The sequence below is a fragment of the Conger conger genome, chromosome 9 (assembly GCF_963514075.1).
Source record: "Conger conger chromosome 9, fConCon1.1, whole genome shotgun sequence".
In the NCBI taxonomy this organism is placed as follows: Eukaryota; Metazoa; Chordata; class Actinopteri; order Anguilliformes; family Congridae; genus Conger; species Conger conger.
In genome coordinates, this window is record NC_083768.1 from 13,800,482 (window position 1) to 13,821,111 (window position 20,630).

Consider the following 20,630-nt stretch of genomic DNA (forward strand, 5'->3'; position numbering starts at 1 on the left):
GAGAGAGAGAGAAGCAGCTTGGCTTTGTGGCTTTAGGCGATGGCCTCGTGATGGTAGTGGCTGCTCAACAGAATATTTGTAAGATTCTCTCCTTGCAAAGTCACAGAGCACAACAAGAGCGTGACAGACCACGAATGCTCGCCTTTGATCCCCGAACACAGTCTCACACTCCCAATTAAATCTCCTAAAATATGAATGGGCAAAAGAGACAAACAGTTTTAATTAAGCACAGGACATTCTCTCTTTTTCTCAGAGAGCCATGTCATATCATGGCTCCTATAGTAGGCTCCATCTTTTGATCAAAACCGCTTCAAATTTCACACAGCTATGCAGGTGTCCCATCTCTGCAACAGCATCACTATAAAGAGCAGTGAACGCCTGTCTCGCCTGCTCCAACGCATGATGGAGAAGCACATCGGACCCAAACCACAGATTAAAGAAAAGAGGTTGAGTCCGGAGAGTCATATTTGTATTTCCTTTTAAAAGAATGAATTCAAAACAAAAGCAGGCGTTTTGATCTACCAGCACAATATCTTCACTGTGCTCATTGTGCTTTTTCTTTTCTTTTTTCTTTTAACTGCCGAATTGTTTACTCAAAAAGAAAGGCTAAGGATAACACCCTCACCCTCTGTGATGCCCTTGTGGAAAGCCCTGGCATTGATGGATGATTAGATATCCATGAGCAGGACGATTAGCCCCAGGCAGAAACCAGTCCTCCACGCACACTTTCCTGCTCACTCTCCTGCTCCTCCTCACTCTCCTAGCCGACCTGGGTCAAAAACATAGTTGTTTCGGATTCAAATACTTCTCTTTGCTTTACTGACCTTGCCTGATGTATTGAAACCTATGAAATACTGTGGAAAACTGCAAACCGTGGCTTCCAGTCAAGATCAGCCGAGCATAGAAAAGTATTTGAATCCAAAAAATAAGGTCTTTCACCCAGGCCTGTCTCATACTCACTTGCCTTCTCCTCCTCACTCTCCTGCTCCTGTTTAAAATCACCAGTGACGGAATGAGTGCTTTTCCACCCCATTTGCCTGCCTCTTAGAAAGACTTCCCGTCGTGATGGGACGTGGGTTACGTTGGCAGATAGGCCACATGCTGAAATGTGAGGATGGAATTAAAAAGCTTTGTCTTCCATCTGTTTTTCTAGACCTTGTTCGAGATCCTTCCAGCTAAAGCAACTTAGGCCCTCTGATTTCAGTGCTTTAGTGACTTTTGGCATTTGCTGTGTGGGCACAGTGTGATGTGTTTTTCTGTCAAGGTCGGATATACAGTAATGCAATATTGTATAAAAAAATTATACAGTTTGCCCTTAACTGCAAATAACACTCAATGATGTTAATTAAGCACTTGAGTTCTGAAGCGCACTGAAAAACACTATGACCCTCGAGGATTTAAGTTGTCTGTACGAAGCACATCATCACATCAAAAGGATCAAACGTACCCAGAAGTCTTAGGGTCAGCTCTGTAGAAACTCTGCAAAAACACGGGAGCAGGCCTGGTGTTTCAGTCACCCGACCCCCCACCCCCACCCCCGCTCCATCGCGCACAACAGCAGTTTTCAGGCGGCTCAGGTAACTGCGATATTGTGACATTTAGAAATGGCTGTTTAAAAGGCACGGAGCATCGGTGCCTATCACTGGAGATAGCTGCCGGTTATTTCTGGGGATGAAACGCGCACAGCGGAGCTGCCTGTGAAATTGGCTTCGGTTTTCCGGAAACAACGGTTCTCCGAAAGGAACGGGAGCCCGCTCGTTCGGGGGTGAATGGCAGCCGTAATCGTAGGCAAGGGGCTGCGGAGGCCGTGCCGTTCCGCTTTGACACGTTGTCTGTTTCTGGGGCCCTGATGAGCCTCATGCATTTCTGATGCCTCAGTGGAAAGGCAATTGGAATGGAATCTATTCGGGACTCATTTAAAGTCCTTTCATGGTGTGACAGTTGTTGTGGCTGTGTTTTTTTTTTCTTTTTTACAGAGAATAGATGCCATTCCAATGGCTCCCCCCCCCCAACCCATTTCAGATCATTATCAAGGTCCTCTTTCCCTGTCTGTCCTGCTTGCCCCCACCCTCACAGCTGGTTTCTCTTTGTGTGATAAATAAACGGGGGTTGGAGAGGCTCTGTGGTCTGAACCGGGTTGTTGTGGCTGTGCTTTGCAGAGAGCAGGTTTTGGGTGTCTCAGAGCTGGTTTCTCTTTGCGTGATAAATAAATGGGGGTTGGAGAGGCCCTGTGGTCTAAACCGGGTTGTTGTGGCTGTGCTTTGCAGGGAGCAGGTTTTGGGTGTCTCAGAGCTGGTTTCTCTTTGCGTGATAAATAAATGGGGGTTGGAGAGGTCCTGTGGTCTAAACCGGGTTGTTGTGGCTGTGCTTTGCAGGGAGAAGGTTTTGGGCATCTCAGAGCTCGTTTCTCTTTGTGTGATATATAAACGGGGGTTGGAGAGACCCTGTGGTCTAAACCGGGTTGTTGTGGCTGTGCTTTGCAGGGAGCAGGTTTTGGGTGTTCAAAGACACCACGCTGCAGCCCACCTACCCCCAGGACATCTCCATGTTCGGGAGCGGAATGCCGACGCAGAGCATCGAGACCGCCGTGTGGTGGGAGGACGTGGCCAAGACCTACTTCTTCAAAGGGGACTGGTGAGTCCTGGCTTGGCCAATCCCCATCCTCCAGCCTCCCGCTGGCTCCTCCCTTCTGTCTGACCTCACCGATGACATCACCGCACTGCATTTAGTTGTGCATGATGACATCACTGTGCTGCGTGTGTTTGCGGTTGATGACATCACTGTGCTGCATGTGTTTGTGGATGATGGCATCACTGAGCTGCGTGTGTTTGTGAATGATGACATCACTGTGCTATGTGTGTTTGTGGATGATGGCATTGCTTTGTGTGTGCATTCAGCCGATGGCAACACTGGATTGCGTGTGCTTGTGGATGATGATATCAGTTTCCTTTGTTTAGTGTTATTTCAGTTCTTTAGGGGGGCTGTTTTCAGAGAGCTGTTTTTGGATTTTATTCCAAATTCTTAATTTTTCCATTATTCAATTATACGCCAACACCCGCTCGCCTGCAGACGAGACCACAGCACAATTTCAGTGTGTAAATGATGGCGATAATGAAATCATTAAGAGCACAAGTTGCCATGACATCTGCGTGCGCTCATGCAAGATGATCTCACTGCTCTGTGTGTGTGGGGGATGATGTCACCCTTGTGTGTGCTGTTGAGGATGACAGCCCCACACTGCTTATCGCCCATATTTTCACTCCTGTTAGCAGAGGATATTAAGCACACAGTCGAGGATATTAAAGTGTCAGTATTTGATTCCTTTTTATGATGGCGTTTTTGTAGCAATATCAGTTCAGTGTTTGCATTCTGTAATTACTCCACTGTATGCTATTTTCCACTGGTGGTGTCAGGTGAGATTATACAAACTGCCCAAGTACTCAAATACTCAAATGCATACTTTAAGGTTATAGAGTTTATATTTATAATTAAGTTTGATATGTTGCTCAGTATTACCGTGTGAGATGGCAGTCTTATTTCTCCAAAATACGTTGCTGCTGGATAAAAATAAAGAGCCCTTGTTTTACAAATAATAGCGTGTGAGTGTGAGAGTTGCCAAAACTGAAACATAGACGCAAAACTGAAGGATAGACGCCTTAATTGTACTTTTTTTCTTCTTCTGGGGTTTTGTAGGTACTGGAGGTACAACGAGGACATGAGGACCATGGACCCGGGGTACCCCAAACCCATCACCGTGTGGAAGGGGGTCCCCGACTCTCCTCAAGGGGCTTTCGTGGACAAAGCCAACGGTACGAAACTCAAAACTCACGCCGAGAAATCACCCCCGGACCGTGGGGAAAAGGGGACATTAACCACACATTTTATGTACTCTTTGTTTCCTTGCGTAGTTTCCCATCGCGCTCACATTAATCTAAACTGGAAGCCTCGTTTATTTTAAGGCACGCTGAATAGCTGTATTATACGGCACTGTAGGACATCGCTCTAATCACCAAGAAGCTAAAGCTCAACAATCACAATTATTGACTAATTTACATACACCGATAACTGTCGACTTTATAGCCCATAAATATGGGTTATAGTCATTACTTCCTCAAGTCATGAATGCCAGATTGGGTATGACCCTGCATTTTTTTTGCTGAGGTTAGTTCATTAATTAATTGAGTGTTTAAACGAAATTCGCAAGGGGAACAGAGTGTACTAGGTCAGACAGATTGTCAGGAAGTGGACATTGAGGCCCGTTCTCAGGGGCCAATCTGGCGTCCTTGAGGGAGACGGAACAGCGGGCGTGGTCTGCGGGGCCGGAGAGGCGCTCCCATTGGACGGCGCCGGTCACGGGGGGAGGATGAGGAGACGGGTGTTTGAGGGCAGGGGCGTTGACGTCCCCCCTGGCGGTGGAGACGGACAGGTGGAGAGAGGCGGGGCGTCGCGTGCTTTCTCTCGTCCCCCCCGGGCGCGCTGAGATCACGGTTTTGGCGGCGGTCGCGGTCATCCGTGCGTGAAGGGTGGCGGGGTGTTGCCAGGCGACCACGTGTCCGGTTTAAACGTGCGTTGCTGCCGGTCCAGACGGTGTCGCTGTCCGTAGCCGCTCCGTCACCGTTACCTTCATTCACACCGCCGAAAGATGTGTTTTAATACAGGCGTCGGTTTGAGAGAAATATATACACGCACTCACACACACACACTTTTATGTGCGCAACACATTTACATAAGAGCAGAGCATTAAAAACATCTCAGAGTAAATTACATTATATTACATTATACGGGGACAAGCATTGAAATTATGGACAGGCACCGGTAAAAGCACTGGAAATTTGCATAAACTATAAATATTATTCGCCTGTATAATGCATCAGCTTACTGTTTTACACACTGTATCAATGTCATCCATCCATTTCATCATAATTGGTAAATAAATAAAAAAAAGGAAAAATGTTAATGGCGGACGTAGCTAAGCGGAGTGAAGATTCTGACTGCGGCTTTGTTCGTTTCCCCCCCCCCCCGATACCCCTGCAGGTTTCACGTACTTCTACAAGGGCAAAGAGTACTGGAAGTTCAACAACCAGAAGCTGCGCGTGGAGCCGGGCTACCCCCGGTCCATCCTGAAGGACTTCATGGGCTGCGACGAGTTCCAGGACCCCGAGCGGGACTGGAGGCCGGCCGAGGAGGACGTGGACATCGTCATCAAGCTGGACAACACGGCGGGCACGGTGAAGGCCGTGGCCATCGTCATCCCCTGCATCCTGGCGCTGTGTCTGCTGGTGCTGGTGTACACGGTGCTCCAGTTCAGACGCATGGGCACCTCCCAGCACCTGCTCTACTGCAAACGCTCCATGCAGGAGTGGGTCTGAGCTCACCTCCCCCCCCCCCTCCTCCTCCTCCCCAAATACAACCAGGCCTCGCGGACTGCGGGCGTGTTCCGTCTTGACCTCTCACCCTACACCCCCCACCCCCCCACCCCACCCCCCATCTCCGTTTTGAAAGGAGGGGTTGCGCTGGCATTTGTCTCTGCCTCCTCACCCCCCCAAAACACCCCCTTCCCCTCCAAGATGGGAGAGGGTAATTAGTAATTACCCCCCCTTCCCGAATGGTGGGCAGTGCAGCTGTGCAGGGGGGAATGGGGTAAGGGTTGAACAACGCACTGTGGCGTCCCGCCCCATTGACGTGTGAGGACTTCCTGTCAGCTGGACGAAGCCTTCCAGCACCCGGGTCTTGTGCTTGTGCACGTTCAAAAACGCGCTAGCTAAAAGTGCTAGTTAGCAATTATTAACCAATTATTTAATCATTCCTTTGTCCATTAGTTGTTTTATTTTTCACCCTGTTATTAATCTTACTTCTTTAGATTCATATACCCTAACCAAATAATTCATTCCTCTCCAAAGAAGATTTTATTATTTTGTATGTTTTTAATTTAGATTCATTGATTGCCGTCTCATTCTTTCCGCTCTTGATCCTTTGCGGTGATTGGGGTCAAGGACTTTGACTGTTCTGTCAGTCTGTCTCAATACAGGGGCCAAAGTTCTCTGCAATATATTTTTTTAGCCGCCTTAATTATTGATTGTGTTTTTTATTTATCTCTCTTCTCGTTTTGCCGCTTCGTCTTTTTCTTCCGGTGAGCCGGTGCGGTTGGACAGGCGCTGAATGTGGCTGTGTCCCTTCCGTAGAGGCTGATTCATAGACGCTGTTTGGTGAAATATGCCGAGGGCCACAGCGGCCTAGCCGGACAAGGCTAGCCAGGCAGCGTTCGGAGTGAAATAAAACAGACTGAGATGGAGAGATGTGCTCCGTGTGTGAATCATGCCCGGTGACTATGTTACATCATTGCGTACATCTGCTGCCTGCTGGAATGTCGGTGGAAATAAGAGAAATATGAAACGCTTTGTGAACGGACATATGTGCCCACCCTCCCTCACCCCGAGAGCTAACTCTCCATCAAAGCATCGCTTAAAACCCCACATCACCAGGATTCGTGCCATTTCGTGTCTTTACAGGACGTCTTTTTTTTGTTTTTTTGTTTTATTTATTATTTTTTATCTGAGTCACCCAGACAGGGTATGTCTCGGTGGTGACTCTTGTTCTGGGGCTGGGAGTTGCAGTGAAGTCTTTCCACTTCAGTGCTCACTAGCTTCCTGTTCCACCTGGACCTGACCTGACTTCACCTACTATATCAAAAACTGAAAACGACTACAAAAACAAAACAAACAAGGACAAAAAAACAGGTTAACAGCAAAAATAAAGAAGAGGATGGGAAACGTTTTCAAAGCGTCTGAAGCGTTGGTGTTTGGAGCTGAGGCTGTGTCGAGCGGCCTTGGACTAGACTCGACTCCGAGGTGGGCGGGGACCGAGCGAGGATGGGAATGGTGTTTCCAGAACCTTCCACGCTCCTCTCTCGTGTTTGGCCCTCTTTCTCCGTTTGTTTCCTGGTACGGTTAAAAGACAGTCGCCACGAAACCTCGGTCAGCCTTCTGACCGGCAGGTTGGATTGTTTCACGAAGCGTGGAGCATGGTGCTGAGGAGGGACCCATGACACCCTCGCTCTCTTGCGCTTTGCCCTGGACCCTGTGGGGCTTTCTGGGGTAGGACAGGAGATCCCTGCCTCTCCTGCCGTCCTGGTTTGTGTGAGAGCTATCTGACTCGCTATATCCATCTCCTCTTATGCTTTGGCAGCGTCATCTGAACAATGTGTGTGTGTGTGTGTGTGTGTGTGTAAGTGTGCGTGTGTGTAAGTGTGCGTGTGTGTGTTCCTGTAAGAGATTCAGCTCAAGGGGCCATCGGTCAGAAATGGATCGACGCCGTTTCCATCAGCACACGACTAAAAAAATGCCTTGAACCTCGTTCTCATGTTGTATCATATGTATGTTCTGTAGTGAGCGCGAGCACTTATCAGTCACATTTAACATTAACCGTGAACATGTGGGAGCGGGTTTTTCTGCCGGGCTCTCTGACCTTTTGGTAGAGTGAGCTGTACGATATTATCCTCAGCGCTCCGGTGAAGGGGCTGCTTTCTAGGGAAATGAAAAGATGAATAAACCTATCTTTTGCCGGTCTTCTCTCACCTGATGAATACGAGACAAGTCGCTCAGTGCGCGCACTAAAGCAAGGGGAATGGATTTTGTTCTATGTGTATTAATATTTCTTCTGGCTTGTAGTTTTTTTTTCGTTTTTTTTTTTCTCGTTGACAGTTCAGGGATTGTGTCAATGCAGCTGAATAGTACATAACATCCTTTGCACCTTGATTGGCAGTTATTTCATCATGAATTTGAAGGAAAGGTTCAGGGATTTTCCACACTTTTTTTCTCCCTAATCAGTACCTGAACGCTGCTGAGTTTTCACTGCTATCAAAAGGCCAGAGAGCTTCTAGGTCACAGTCCCACCAGAGTGGGATTGACAGTTGGGATATTTAAAGAAGGGTTTTAATGTTTACAAATTGAAATTGCTCATGTACCTTGGGAATGCTGTGGACTGTCAGTTTTTTTTTTTTGTAGCACAACATCACAGTCTTGAATTCCTTTCTCTTAACCCCTCCCCAAAATCCCCCCAAAAGAGAATCATATCAGTCAGAGAGTGAAGGACTGTGCATGTTTGTTGCTTCATATTTTTCGTTATCATTTTGGAGTTGGGACATGATCTCTCGCTCCTTGTTTTTAATGTCTTAATTTTCTGTGGTTTTGTTCCTTTGGGGGACTGATAAAGAGCTTTTATACTGATTATTATTATGATTGTTTTTTTTTTTGTTTTTTGTTTTTTTCATTTTCTGTGCCCGGCGTTAGTGTCTTGTTGCGTTGTATTGAAAAAGAGCCATCTTGTGGATCAATAAATGGATCTAAATATGCTGAAGGGGGTTTCTGGCGTGGTCACTCCAGTGCTACATGCACACGTATGAGCCCGGTCAAGATGATCACATACATATCGTATTCTCGTGTGTGTGTGTGTGTGTGTGTGTGCGTGTGTGCGTGTGTGTGTGTGTAGGGAGGGCGGGTGCATGCATGTGCTCTGTTTGAGGTATTCAAACAGAAGCTAATACATTCTGGGGCTGAAGAGTTTGACATTGTTAATATTTGATTCATTATTGGATGGCTTTCATGTTCATCCAGGCATAGAAATGTTTGATCGTCAAAATTGCACTGGAGACACATTTTTAATGTGCTACCTAATAATTTACTTGAAAAGCACCTTTTCAGAACAATTTTCAATAACCGACTGTAGTTTATTTAAAATGAACCTGAAAGTTATGTTTCATTTCCATTGAAATAAATTCTTAAAATGTTTGAAGGTGGACTACAAAGGAAAAGTTTCAAGTTGTCCATATTAGACATACATCAAATTAGTGCACAAGGCTGCTTTGTAGGCTACAGCCAATAATATTGTGAAGATCCATGCCAATTACCAAGAATTAATCGTGTCAAAATTTTCATTCATTTTATTTTTCATTCTGACATGACATGGTTTGCTCTGCCATTTTCAATTCAATTGTATTTGTATCACAGCAGACTGTCCCAAAGACACTTTACACGGTAACAGAAGGGAAGAAAAATGGGAAATATAAGCCCTAAGCCCCCAAATAGCATATGAGATCAACGACTCCCTAGTAGGAGAAAAACCCTCAAACAGTGGCATGAAAAAACTCTGCGATGGGAAGAAATCTCGAGAGTAACCTGGCTATAGGGGGATACCCATCCCCGCTGGCCTATAGGTTGAAATGGTAACAGTTCAGGTATTAAACTAGCTGGTAATCTTGAAATTCCACATGGATGGATGTAGAGTATGCAGTTCAGAGGAGAGGGGGATGAATATGTAGCTCCAGGATGTGTGGAAGTGTGGGTATTTACCATTGTTATGTGCTAGTTTCAAGATGAGTAGACACGATCATGTTGGCATCACTTGACTTCTGGCATCAAATCGACCAATCACTTGCGACATCTCCCGAACAAGAAATTAGCAACACTGGCTATGTGAAGGCTGCCTTTTCCTTTCCGGCATTGTTTACTTTTGTCTCATTGTCTTGAGAAGGCAAGTTGATCGAATGTTTAAAAAAGCGCGATATGCAGAAAACGGCACTCTCCTGCATGCCTTCCAGTGCAAGCGGCAAAAGCACTTGTGGCGTCGTAGTGATTTAGGAATAGCCTTTCTCCTTTCGTTTCCCTAGCGCCTCTCACCTCCGTAATTGGGGTCCTCACGCTGTTTTTACTCATTTCGAGCGCCGTCAATGGGATGTTTAATGGGACCGCCATTAACGCAGCAGCGGTGGGCGGGAAGGAAAGGCGAAGTGAAGTGGATGAATGGAAGCGCAGTCACGCGAGACGTTGACATAAACACCATACGGCTTTGTGCCATTTGTGTCGCCCTTTTACACAGGGACGTCTGCAAACGACACAGTGCGTTGTCTCCAAAATAAAACTCGCAATCAAATCCAAGCTGTGAACATCGCAAATTATGAATATCAGGCGTAGAAAAAGCTTTGGGTTTTTTTTGCAGCTTAATTATAATTTAAGACTTGACAACATCACACAAATAAAGAGTAAGTCAATTCACAGGCTCTGTCGCGGCCTGGCTAATAACTGTCTCTGTTCAATAAACTGCGATGCATTTCAGAAAACTGAAATAATACCATAAACATCAAACCAAAACAAGAAGATGACTCCAAATGCATTGATAGATAGATTTGATATATATATATATATATATATATATATATATATATATATATATATATATATATATATATATATATATATATATATATATATATAAATAAATATTCTAAATAAACCCTTCTGAATAAATAATAGAAGTAATTGAGCCCAGATCCCATCTTACTGTCAGACCAAGAATCCAGAATATTGTGGGATTGGAAGGACCGGGGGCAGTTTCGGACAGGGACGACTAGGTATCAGGGGAGATTGTGGATCATGAATGATCGATATGGATGCCATTGGGAGGGATCACGCATCATTGCATCTGCCACGCAAACAGACATTTGAAGGCGCAAGGATATTCCATTTGCCTAATTCACATTTTCCCCATTCCCCCTGCTGCTTCAGCTCCTTTTCTCACTTCCCTCCCCTCCTCCCCTGTTGGGGCGGTGCTGGGAGCGAGAAAGGGAGCGGGGCTACGCAGAAGTAGGTGAAAAATAAACGATTGGAAAGTGCCAGCAGAAACATGGCAGAGGAGGAATTAGAAAGTGTGGGAGGAAGAGATAAGGTTGAGGTAGAGGGAGGGACATGCAAGGTGACCTGTGGGAGCCTCGCTCCGTTCCAGGACTGCACGCCTCGATAAAACATTTTAACGGAACGTCCCATTTCCACACGGATGGGCATAGCATCATCAGGTCCAAATTAACTTTATAGAAGTTCACTAAAGTAATCTGTGAAGTGATGTCGAAAAATGATCCACCGGTTAGAGCATACTCCTTTTGTAGATGTGTATCCCTCATCCTGGAAGATTCTGCCCAAAGTAGCCAAACCCACTCTCGATATAATTATTCAAGCAGGTCAGCCAAATAAGTCGCAGTGGACAGCTGGGTTAGAGGTTAGACAGCTGTTTCAGGTAAGGAACACTGCAAAGAAGATATCTAGGCAACCGCAACTTATAAAAATAAATACATTTAAAAAAAGAAGATATTTTAAACCAGAGAAGGGGTCAATAAATTACAATAACAATAGGATGAGCGTGGAGTTTCCCTTTAAGCAAACTCACCAGAGGGCTGAGATCCAAGCTGGTGCAACTTCAACCAATCAGAAACCGCTATTCTGTTTTTAATCTCAGCGCTGTTGCATTTTGACCAATCCGAAAGGATAGTTATGAAGCTTTTATTACATAGCTTTTATTTGATTTTATAGTGCAAGTGATGTAATCCATTTATTCATATTGACATTTTACAAAAGCGTCTCAGGTTAAGTGACCTTTACAGGAAACCCCATGTTATCAGTTCAGTTCCTTGCACCTTATGTTACACTTGTTATATCAATTGATTTAAAAGAGCAAAATGTATCTTATAGATAACTGGATATTCCAGAAGTAAGAGAGGTATGCATCACGTCTATGTGCAATGTAGAACATACAAATAAAGTGAATTTTAAAAGTTTGACCTTGAACAGACCGTGAACAGAACCTTGTATTTTCCTTTGTGAGATGAAATGTGGGATCTTTGGCAGTGTTTGTGTGTTTCTACTTCACATGTGAAAATAAACCAACTGAGCCAATTTAATTGTATTTTACAGATTTATATGTGTTTTGGAGGTATTTTGTGTGTTTTAACAAGATACAATTGACTCTGTTTTTCCCGGTATATTTTTGGTAATCTAATCTGTAAAGTAAACATGCTCCAGACATGCTCCCAACCCCCACCTCCACTCCCTGGCCACTTCGGTTCTTCAGCGGTTGATGGAGGAAACATGGATACGGGAAACGTTCCGTTTATTTGCCGAAGTAGTGCAGTGGAAGCCTGGGATTGTTTGCTTTCCCATTCCTCCGTGTTTATCCACATTTGGATAATTGGGTCTGCCCTCGAGTCCCACTTTACAGCCGCCTGTTGCCACGTCGACTGTCTCGTCTCCTTAAAAGGTCTGAGGACACGGCAGCTACTGGAACAGCGGTAACGAGGATCGTGGGTATTCAGTGGAGCGAGGTGTGGATGCAGGATGGAGCAGAAGGTTATAAGGAGTCTCAAGCCACAAATCTCTCCATTACATTACATTACATTATTGCATTTGACAGACGCTCTTATCCAGAGCGACGTACAGTTGATTAGACTAAGCAGGAGACAATCCTCCCCTGGAGCAGGGTTAAGGGCCTTGCTCAAGGGCCCAACGGCTGTGCGGATCTTATTGTGGCTGCCCTGGGATTAGAACCACCGACCTTGCGTCTCCCAGTCATTTACCTTAACCACTACGCTACAGGCCGCCCCTCTACACTGTAGGAAGTGTAGAGGTGTGAGATGCTTAGCAGGAAATGACACCGCACCCATGTGAAAACTCTCTGTGCTTAGAGTAGTGTGTCTACGAGATGCTGTTTTCTATCTTTAGAAAAACAAAACAAACAAAAAAAATCCATGGAAGAGGGTTTAAACTAAACTCATTTTATTGATCTGAATATGCTATTGCTTTTGTTTTGCTTTGTTGCTGGTGGCTTATTGAGTAATTGTGATGACCTAAATCAATGACACGGGAGACAGCGGACTGATTAGCCAGCAGAGCAGCTTTTTCCTGTCAAAGCTAATTGGCGTTGAGGATTGAGACGAAACGGAGCCCATGTACTTTTTAATGGGGTTCTCTGCACACCCCTGCTCGGGTTTACCGGTCCCTGCCTCCCGTGACTCAGGGGTAATCAAATAGCATCTGTTTAATTAAACCTGCATCACTAGAGACAGTGGGCTTTTCAGCGCGCACCGACCCCAGCCACAGATGAGATGTCACTCTCCACATGAAAGCCACACATCCAACAGCTGACCTTTTCCACAAAGATTCTGTTTCCCCGACTCGATGGTGTAGATTTAGTCAACATTGCTCTTTAACATTCTCACAATAAAACAAAGGTGTTATTATAATTTTTTTTCTCTGTCCCTCCACAAAGTTACTTTCCGTGATAAGTGTGTCTGAAAAAAAACACAAAAAACTTTTCAGTCTTTTGGCTGGAAGTAAGTAAATGTACACCTAGCCTACAGATTCTTGTGTTAATCCTGCAAAAGTACTACTACTGTACCTTTGCTTATTACTAAATTATTTATACTCTTTTAGTATTATTTATTCTGTCGGGCAAAGGATGACAAAGACCTTCCTTCGCTTCACAGGCCAACCCAGACACAAAGCTTGGCAAAGAGAGGTGTGCAAGTCTGACTGTCAAAATATGTAAGCATTTCTCTGCCAAATAAACAATTTTAGGAATCATAGAAAATTGTAGATGCTTTGCAAATGACCTCACTCCTTCATATGACATTATCCCTGTAGTGGAACCACCATGTTTGGTTCTGGCGGTAACTAGCTAAAGACAGACTACTGTCAGCATCCGCAATATGCATTAAAACATCCATCCATCCATCCATCCATCCATCCACCAATGCATCATCCATCTGTCACCCATGCATCCATTTCCTGCACTTACTCCTGGTCAGGTGACAGGGGAAGCTGGAACATATCCCAGCATGCAGTGGACAAGAGGCAGGAACACACCCTGGACAGGTCGGCAATCCATAACAGGGCCCACACACCACTCACTCATACACTCATTCCTATGGGCAATTTAGAGACTCCAATTAGCCTACTGCATGTTTTTGACAGTGGGAGGAAAGTGGAGTACCCAGAGCAAACCCACACGGACATGGGGGAGAACATGCAAACTCCACACAGAAAGGCCCTCTGTCGCAAGCTTTAAAATCCATTTGTATACATTTGTATTTATTAGTTTTAGCTGGCATGTTTGGGTTTGCATACTGTATTGTGGGTGCGATGACTGAAAGAAGATTAGTATTAAGGGGCAATATAGTTATGTATCAGCACTAAACACGACGCATCTCCCTGGACATGGACTGTATCTGCTTACCAGGAAAATGGTTTCATCAAATTCAAGGGGACAATGCTTTCAGCAGTCCTTGGTAATAAAATTACAATGCCAAATCACTGTTTTGAATATAGTGGCACTTAATATTACATCATTATCTCACGAAGGGCATTACAAGTGTGGCAACAGCATCGCAATAACTCCCTATTTAATACAGAGCTCAAATCTAATCTTTGGCGGCGCCTCGCTCTCTAATCACCAGCAATTACCAGAACACGGCGGAGTCAGCGATTCCTCCCGTCGCCGGTGAAGGTTAATTAGATCAGCCACTGCTTTTGAAACAGGACATAAAAGTCAGTACCCACGTGCAAAGATGAAAAACTCGCTCAATTCCGTCTCCCACCCCGCCGTGTCTGGAAGCGGCATCCTTCTTATTAAAGAGAATCGGCGAGAAATCTTCCGCCGACGCCGAAAACACTGCGGAGATAACTGCCCAATTCATTACGCCGGGCTCGCTTTTCACCTTGTCTCCCGCTAATGATCCCGTATGAGCTGTGGACAGCGTCGCTGAATGATGCCGCTCAATGGAGTTTATTCACTTCTTCTGCGTGCGATTAAGACATCGCCAGCAACACCGCTGATTGGTGCCTTGCATGGCAGCCAGTCGCTATTGGTGTGTGAGTGTGTGTATGAATGGGTGAATGAGAAGCATCAAGTGTACAGCGCTTTGGATAAAGGCACTATATAAATATTAACCATTTACCAACACCACATACACTGACAGTGATCCAAAGCTAGCAACTTGCTACAGCTTGTGACAGTTTTAGTAGACGTAGTCTACATACTGACCCGATGGTTAACCTGTCCCCTACTTCATGATAGCGAGAGGGTCTGGTTGGTAATTGTGGAATCACTGTGTTAAGTTAAAAGGGGGGACCGTTCATAGCTCGTATGGCAGTGTCAGTGATTTGAATTGAATGCAGGGAGACACTGGAAGTGCCTTGGCCTGTGTGAATTTTTTATATCATACGCATAGCATGTGATTAGGGGTAGTGTTCCCTCTCAGGATACACAGTAGGCTGGGTCAAGAGGTGACAGACTGAGGGAGGGGACATGGGGAAGGACTGACAGAAAGATGTAACACGTAAAAAGAAAAAGTAATGCAGTTCAAAGATGCATAAAAAAATGATGCGTCCATTGAAGACGTGTAGAAACAGGACCTCAGAAGCCCAAGCTTCAGACTCCAGTTTGCCAGTGATGGTAGATGCTAAACCAGCTCAGTTCATCTCCTCATTGGAGGGACCTGGAGCCTCAGTCCAATTAGCAGCAGGCTCCAGCCATGTCCTCGCAATCATTCGATTTAAATTATTCAGTAATTCCTGGAGTTCAGCTCAATCGCACTGGGAATTGAGATGGCTTTGGAGAGAGCTTTATCACATTATGTTATGGTTATGTAACCACGGCCAGACGGTGTGTGTGTGTGTGTGTGTGTGTGTGTGTGTGTGTGTGTGTGTGTGTGTGTGTGTGTGTGTGTGTGTGTGTGTGTGAGTGTGACAGACGTGGGGATGTGTGGATGCGGAAGGGAAAGGGGGGCGTTGAACCAGATTCTCCGAATGTGCCTCCGCTCTGTCTCTTCTCAGGATTACGGCTGGGCCGATTTAGCGAATTAGCGGGACAGAGAAAGGGAATGGCCGTCGGGGTCTGAAATAGACGCGAGCTTTGACGCCTCGCGCGCCGCGGGACTTCGACCCGCCGTACTCGGAAACGAACGCGGCCGCTGTCTGAACAGAGGCGATTATTTCCAGAGCTCACCTCGGCTCCAGATGGTGCGAGACTCGACGCTTCAAAAGCGCTTGTTTATCGCAACCTTGAAAGAGGATTTCGTAGCTCTCGTTTAATGCTCGATTACGCCCGTCTCTCATTGCGTGCGGGCGGAATCAGACTGTCTGTATCGCCCCGTATCCTCCGTGCGCATGTAATTCTCAGCAACAACAGGTAGAGTTTGCGACTGTCACTTTGAAATTGATTGGTGCGCCATCATTTCCTGCTACCGCCGCCTCAGCAACACTTGGAGATGTCAGTCAATTCCCCACACATACAAGCTCTCTGCTGATATTTTACACCTAACCCCCGGTTTCGAGTGCAGATAATCAGAAGGTATTACATTTCATTTGATACTGTATGCCATTTTCACATCCAAACAACAAGGCAGATGCCCATAGCAGTGGTGTTCTGCCAGCGTTGGCTCGTGCTGGCCTGGCAACCACTTCCACAGACTGGGACAGAGGTCTGGAAACAGATGGGAGGGAGAAATGATTTTATCCAGCACTCAGAACAGGCTTGAAGCTCCAGATCAATAATATATAGACTGTAAGCCTGCAAACTCTGCGTGTAAAAAAAAAAAAAAAAAAACTTCAATAATAAACTATAGACTATAAGTTCACATATGCATTGCAAAGGTTATATGGGGCGACAATGGCTCAGGTGGTAAGAGCAGTCGTCTGGCAGTCGGAGGGTTGCTGGTTTGAATCCCACCCTGGGTGTGTCAAAGTGTTCTTGAGCAAGACACCTAACCCCCAAATGCTCTGGATGAGCTAGTTGGTACCTTGCACGGTAGCTAATCGCCGTTGGTATGTGAATGGGTGAATGGGTGAATGAGAAGCATTAATTGTACAGCACTTTGGATAAAGGCCCTATATAAATGCCAACCATTTTATCTAATTCCCTCCACAATAAATTTTAGCTACCTCAGTCAAGCCTTCACACCGAGAATCGTCTTAGTTTTAAGGCATTTTTAGAAGTGATTTTCACAGTCAGGTCAACGGGACCTCAGTTGGCTAATTTGCCCACTGCTCTTTGTGCAGCTGAAGCAGCAGGACATAGTGAGTCAGAAGTACGGCTGTGCTGCACCACTGTCCCTGCCTCTTTTTCACATCAAATTATAACAAAAGTGAATGTCATTGTCACTGTTCATTTACAGGCCACTTTTGAGAGAGCAGTGCGAGAGAGAATGAAACAAAATGGCCTCCACACATACATCTACATGGCAAAGAGTGACTGAAGGGGAGCCCTCATGAGCATTTCCACCAGAGACTCTCTTTGGGTGAGGCAGCTTGTCGTGAAATGAACCCGCATGACGGACTCGACTAAACATAACGAAAGGCGGTCACAGCAGAAAGCAGCGATGCATTAAGATGCATAAATAAATGCATAAATAAAGGCATGTAAGGTACATGAAAATGAAATAAAACAATGAAATTAAAGATAAATGAAGATTGCAAAAGTCCGTAGATAGTCCTCTGTGTTTAGGAAATGCGGCCTTTCACCGCATTGACATGACTTGCGATCCAGGGCAGCTTGGGTCCAGAAAAAGCTGCGGTTGATTTAAATTAGGGCTGTTCATCTGGTCCTCAGTGGGTGGCGAGGTTTGTGACTCAACGGAAGAAAAGGTTCACGTAAGGGCTTGTTTTTCTCATAGAATGTCTCCATTGATTAAAATTGATTAGCGCGACACTGTGTGGGAGTTTTTCCCCTCGACCTTAACATAATATACATTGCTACTTTCAGCAAAGCATGCACTCAGTAAAATACTCAGTGTATTTTCAGCAGCAATAGCATATATGTGATGGAAGCATGTATACATGTGTCTCATACAGTATGTTAAGAGTTGATTGTACAGTAGATCACACAGGGGAACACTCCCCACATAGAGAATAATGAAAAAACGGCTTTGACAGGATATATTCACAGGAAACACAAGGGAGGTTTGAGGCTTTCACTCAGTACAGTGGGACTGCTGCATCACTATTTATTCTGTGACGTCAGACAGCATTATTGTATCAGCGAATCGTGTTAATCCCCGTAGGGCACAGCGAGAGTTCTGAAATATAACAGCTATCTGCCTTCACAATAAAAAGAAAACACGTAAAAAGGCTGAGGTTACGTTAATACTAGCATAAGTGGAGAAAATCTATATTTTGCTATGCAGCTAGTGTGCTGACATTCAGACAGACCAAAAAAAGAGTTTTTTAATGAATCTTTTGTTATTACCTTGAGGGCAGCAGGCAGAACCATTACCGATATTTATGGGAGGGATTCAAATTCATAATAACAATATTAGTTTTTGAGGGAGGGAGGAAGAAGGCTTGGACTGTTAGCAGAGCTTGAGAATATTACATTCCCAGTTGATTGCACCTTTCTGCAGTGAAAACCCACACCTTTCCTCCCCTCCCCCCATACACACACACACACACACACACACACACCCCCCACTGCCTTCAAAATGGCCCCTCCCAGCAATTATCCAGCGAATTATCTGTGCAAATCCAAAGAGTGCCTTTACGTACAGTATATATTGATTCTACATGTATTCACGGGAGGGTATTGTTTAACAGGACTCCTAGAGGGGGTTTGTTTTTCATCTCTGAGATGCATTTCAACAGGCAAGTATCCCACAAGTGATACTCTCCACGGCTGTCACCTCAAGCCAGACAGTGCAGTAGACAGGTAAGAGAGAGAGAGAGTGAGAGAGTGAGAGAGAGAGAGAGAGGTAGGGAGAAAGAGGGAGAGAGAGAGGTAGGGAGAGAGAGAGAGAGAGAGAGAGAGAGCTCTTTAGCACTCCCCCTTCCTCTTGATTAATGATGATTTGGTTCCTACGCACAGAAAGATCCAGAGTTGGTGCTGTTCTCCCCTGAGACAGTGGACTCTGTAAATGTTGGGCTAGATTTAATGGACCAGTGGAACTTTTAGATGTCTGGACCTGAGGGCTTCTTAGTTTTCCAGAACATTTATTTTAGTATCATTATGTTTTATGTTTTCTATTTCCAATAATGTCACAAGTGCTAGTGACATATTTATTTTACGTGCCTTTTCTTCGTGGAAAAAAAAAGAGGAAATGGAAGTATGAAACAAAATAGCAATCTCTTTTGCTGCTAGATATTGCTGACAGGACTGTGTAGGTCTATGGAGAGTGGAATGAGTCAGACTTTGACACAGCAATGAAAGTTTCAAACCCCTGGTCACTTCGGAGCAATATCATGTTTTCAGAAGATGTCGTTGACTATCGAATTATCAGCAGGGGATATCCGTGGCATTTAGGCAGACAAATTGTATCATATATGATTAATGATTGTCGATCAATAACTCTTGAATAACTTTTACCTTTTCTCTTCTCTGGATAATGCACTGTTAGCCCTGGTGCATGGAACAGCACTGCTGTATACATGTGTCCATATATTATTATTGTTATTATTATTATTATTATTATTATTATTGTTATTATTATTAGTAGTAGTAGTAGTAGCAGTAGTAGTAGTAGTAGTAGTAGTAGTAGTAGTAGCAGTAGTAGTAGCAATAGTAGTAGTAGTAGTAGTAACAGTAGTAGCAGTAGTAGTAGTGGTAGTAGTGGTAGTAGTAGTAGTATTGATGCACTGCATGAAGAATAGAATACCCTTGGTTTGGAGTTGGCGAGGAAGGGCAGTACTGAATGGTTTGGGAGCAGGGGTGGGGTCCAAAGGCCCAGCCGGAGGTTCCATGTGTCCTGGGGAGTCATATCATAAAAGCACCCGTTTCCATGGTGAGCCGCCCCTCTGTGCGTGCCTCGGTGCTGGCCCGACAGCACCGTCGCCCCTGCCAAAACTTCTGAGTCCCATTACAGACCCAGCAGGCTGTGCCTGGGGTTTCCGAGAGGAGTTTAATTAACAGAGTGGAGATATCTCCGCTTAAGCACTTCAAATGTCACGGCTTAAAGTAGAAAACCGTACAGATGTAATACTTAGTGGAGCGGAAAGCAACCGGGGCCTAGAGTGCTATTTATTCAGAATTTAAATGACAGAAGTGTCTCTAAAACTGCAGCCGGGGGAAGGATTTGTATGCCACGGAATACTCAAGAAGCGAACAGTTTATGCAGGCCAAGCAGATTTTGCTTGGGTCCAGACTTGCATTGACGGCTGATTCCGATGCATTTTTAATAGCCTGGTGTCAGTTCCCCAGAAACACATTCAAAATGGTGATATTCACCTGGAATCTCAGGCAGCCGCTCTGATTGGCTTACTCATACAGTATGCTTTTTTCTGAGGGGCGGAGCCTCTCGGTGTGATTGACACCAGCAGTAAAGCTGATTGCACTGAGAGGCTTTGGTTACTTTTTGTAAGTGAAGGGATCGATGGCATACACTTCACATGCAACGTGATGCTACCAGCTGAAGGCTGGACTCAAACAATGGCCGTCTACCTTCCACCTGATATGTCAATGATGCAACCCTCGTAGTGCCTTAGCGATGTCATTGTGAGGCTTTGTGACCTCACTAGTGGGTGGAGCCACAACATGAATTTGAAATTGAGAGCTCCCTACACGCCTCACAGCAAGGAGGTCCTGGGTTCGAATCCCCGTCGGCCGGGGCCTCTCTGTGCGGAGTTTGCATGTTCTCCCCGTGTCTGCGTGGGTTTCCTCCGGGTACTCCGGTTTCCTCCCACAGTCCAAAGACATGCACGTTAGGCTGATTGGAGAGTCTAAATTGCCCATAGGTATGGGTGTGTGAGTGAATGGTGTGTGTGCCCTGCGATGGACTGGCGACCTGTCCAGGGTGTATTCCTGCCTTTCGCTCAATGTATGCTGGG

At 45.3% G+C, this 20,630-nt stretch overlaps 1 protein-coding gene across 1 annotated transcript in view; it reads left to right on the forward strand.

Annotated features, from left to right (window-relative positions):
- Positions 1-5,442, forward strand: part of mmp16b (matrix metallopeptidase 16b (membrane-inserted)) — a 45,372-nt gene extending 39,930 nt beyond the window's left edge. Inside the window, exons 8-10 of the mRNA XM_061255630.1 lie at positions 2,484-2,634; positions 3,694-3,809; positions 5,035-5,442. Coding sequence (XP_061111614.1) covers positions 2,484-2,634; positions 3,694-3,809; positions 5,035-5,369 — 602 coding nt within the window. The 3' untranslated portion in view covers positions 5,370-5,442. The remainder of the gene's footprint in view (positions 1-2,483; positions 2,635-3,693; positions 3,810-5,034) is intronic.
- The last annotated feature ends 15,188 nt before the right edge of the window (positions 5,443-20,630 follow it).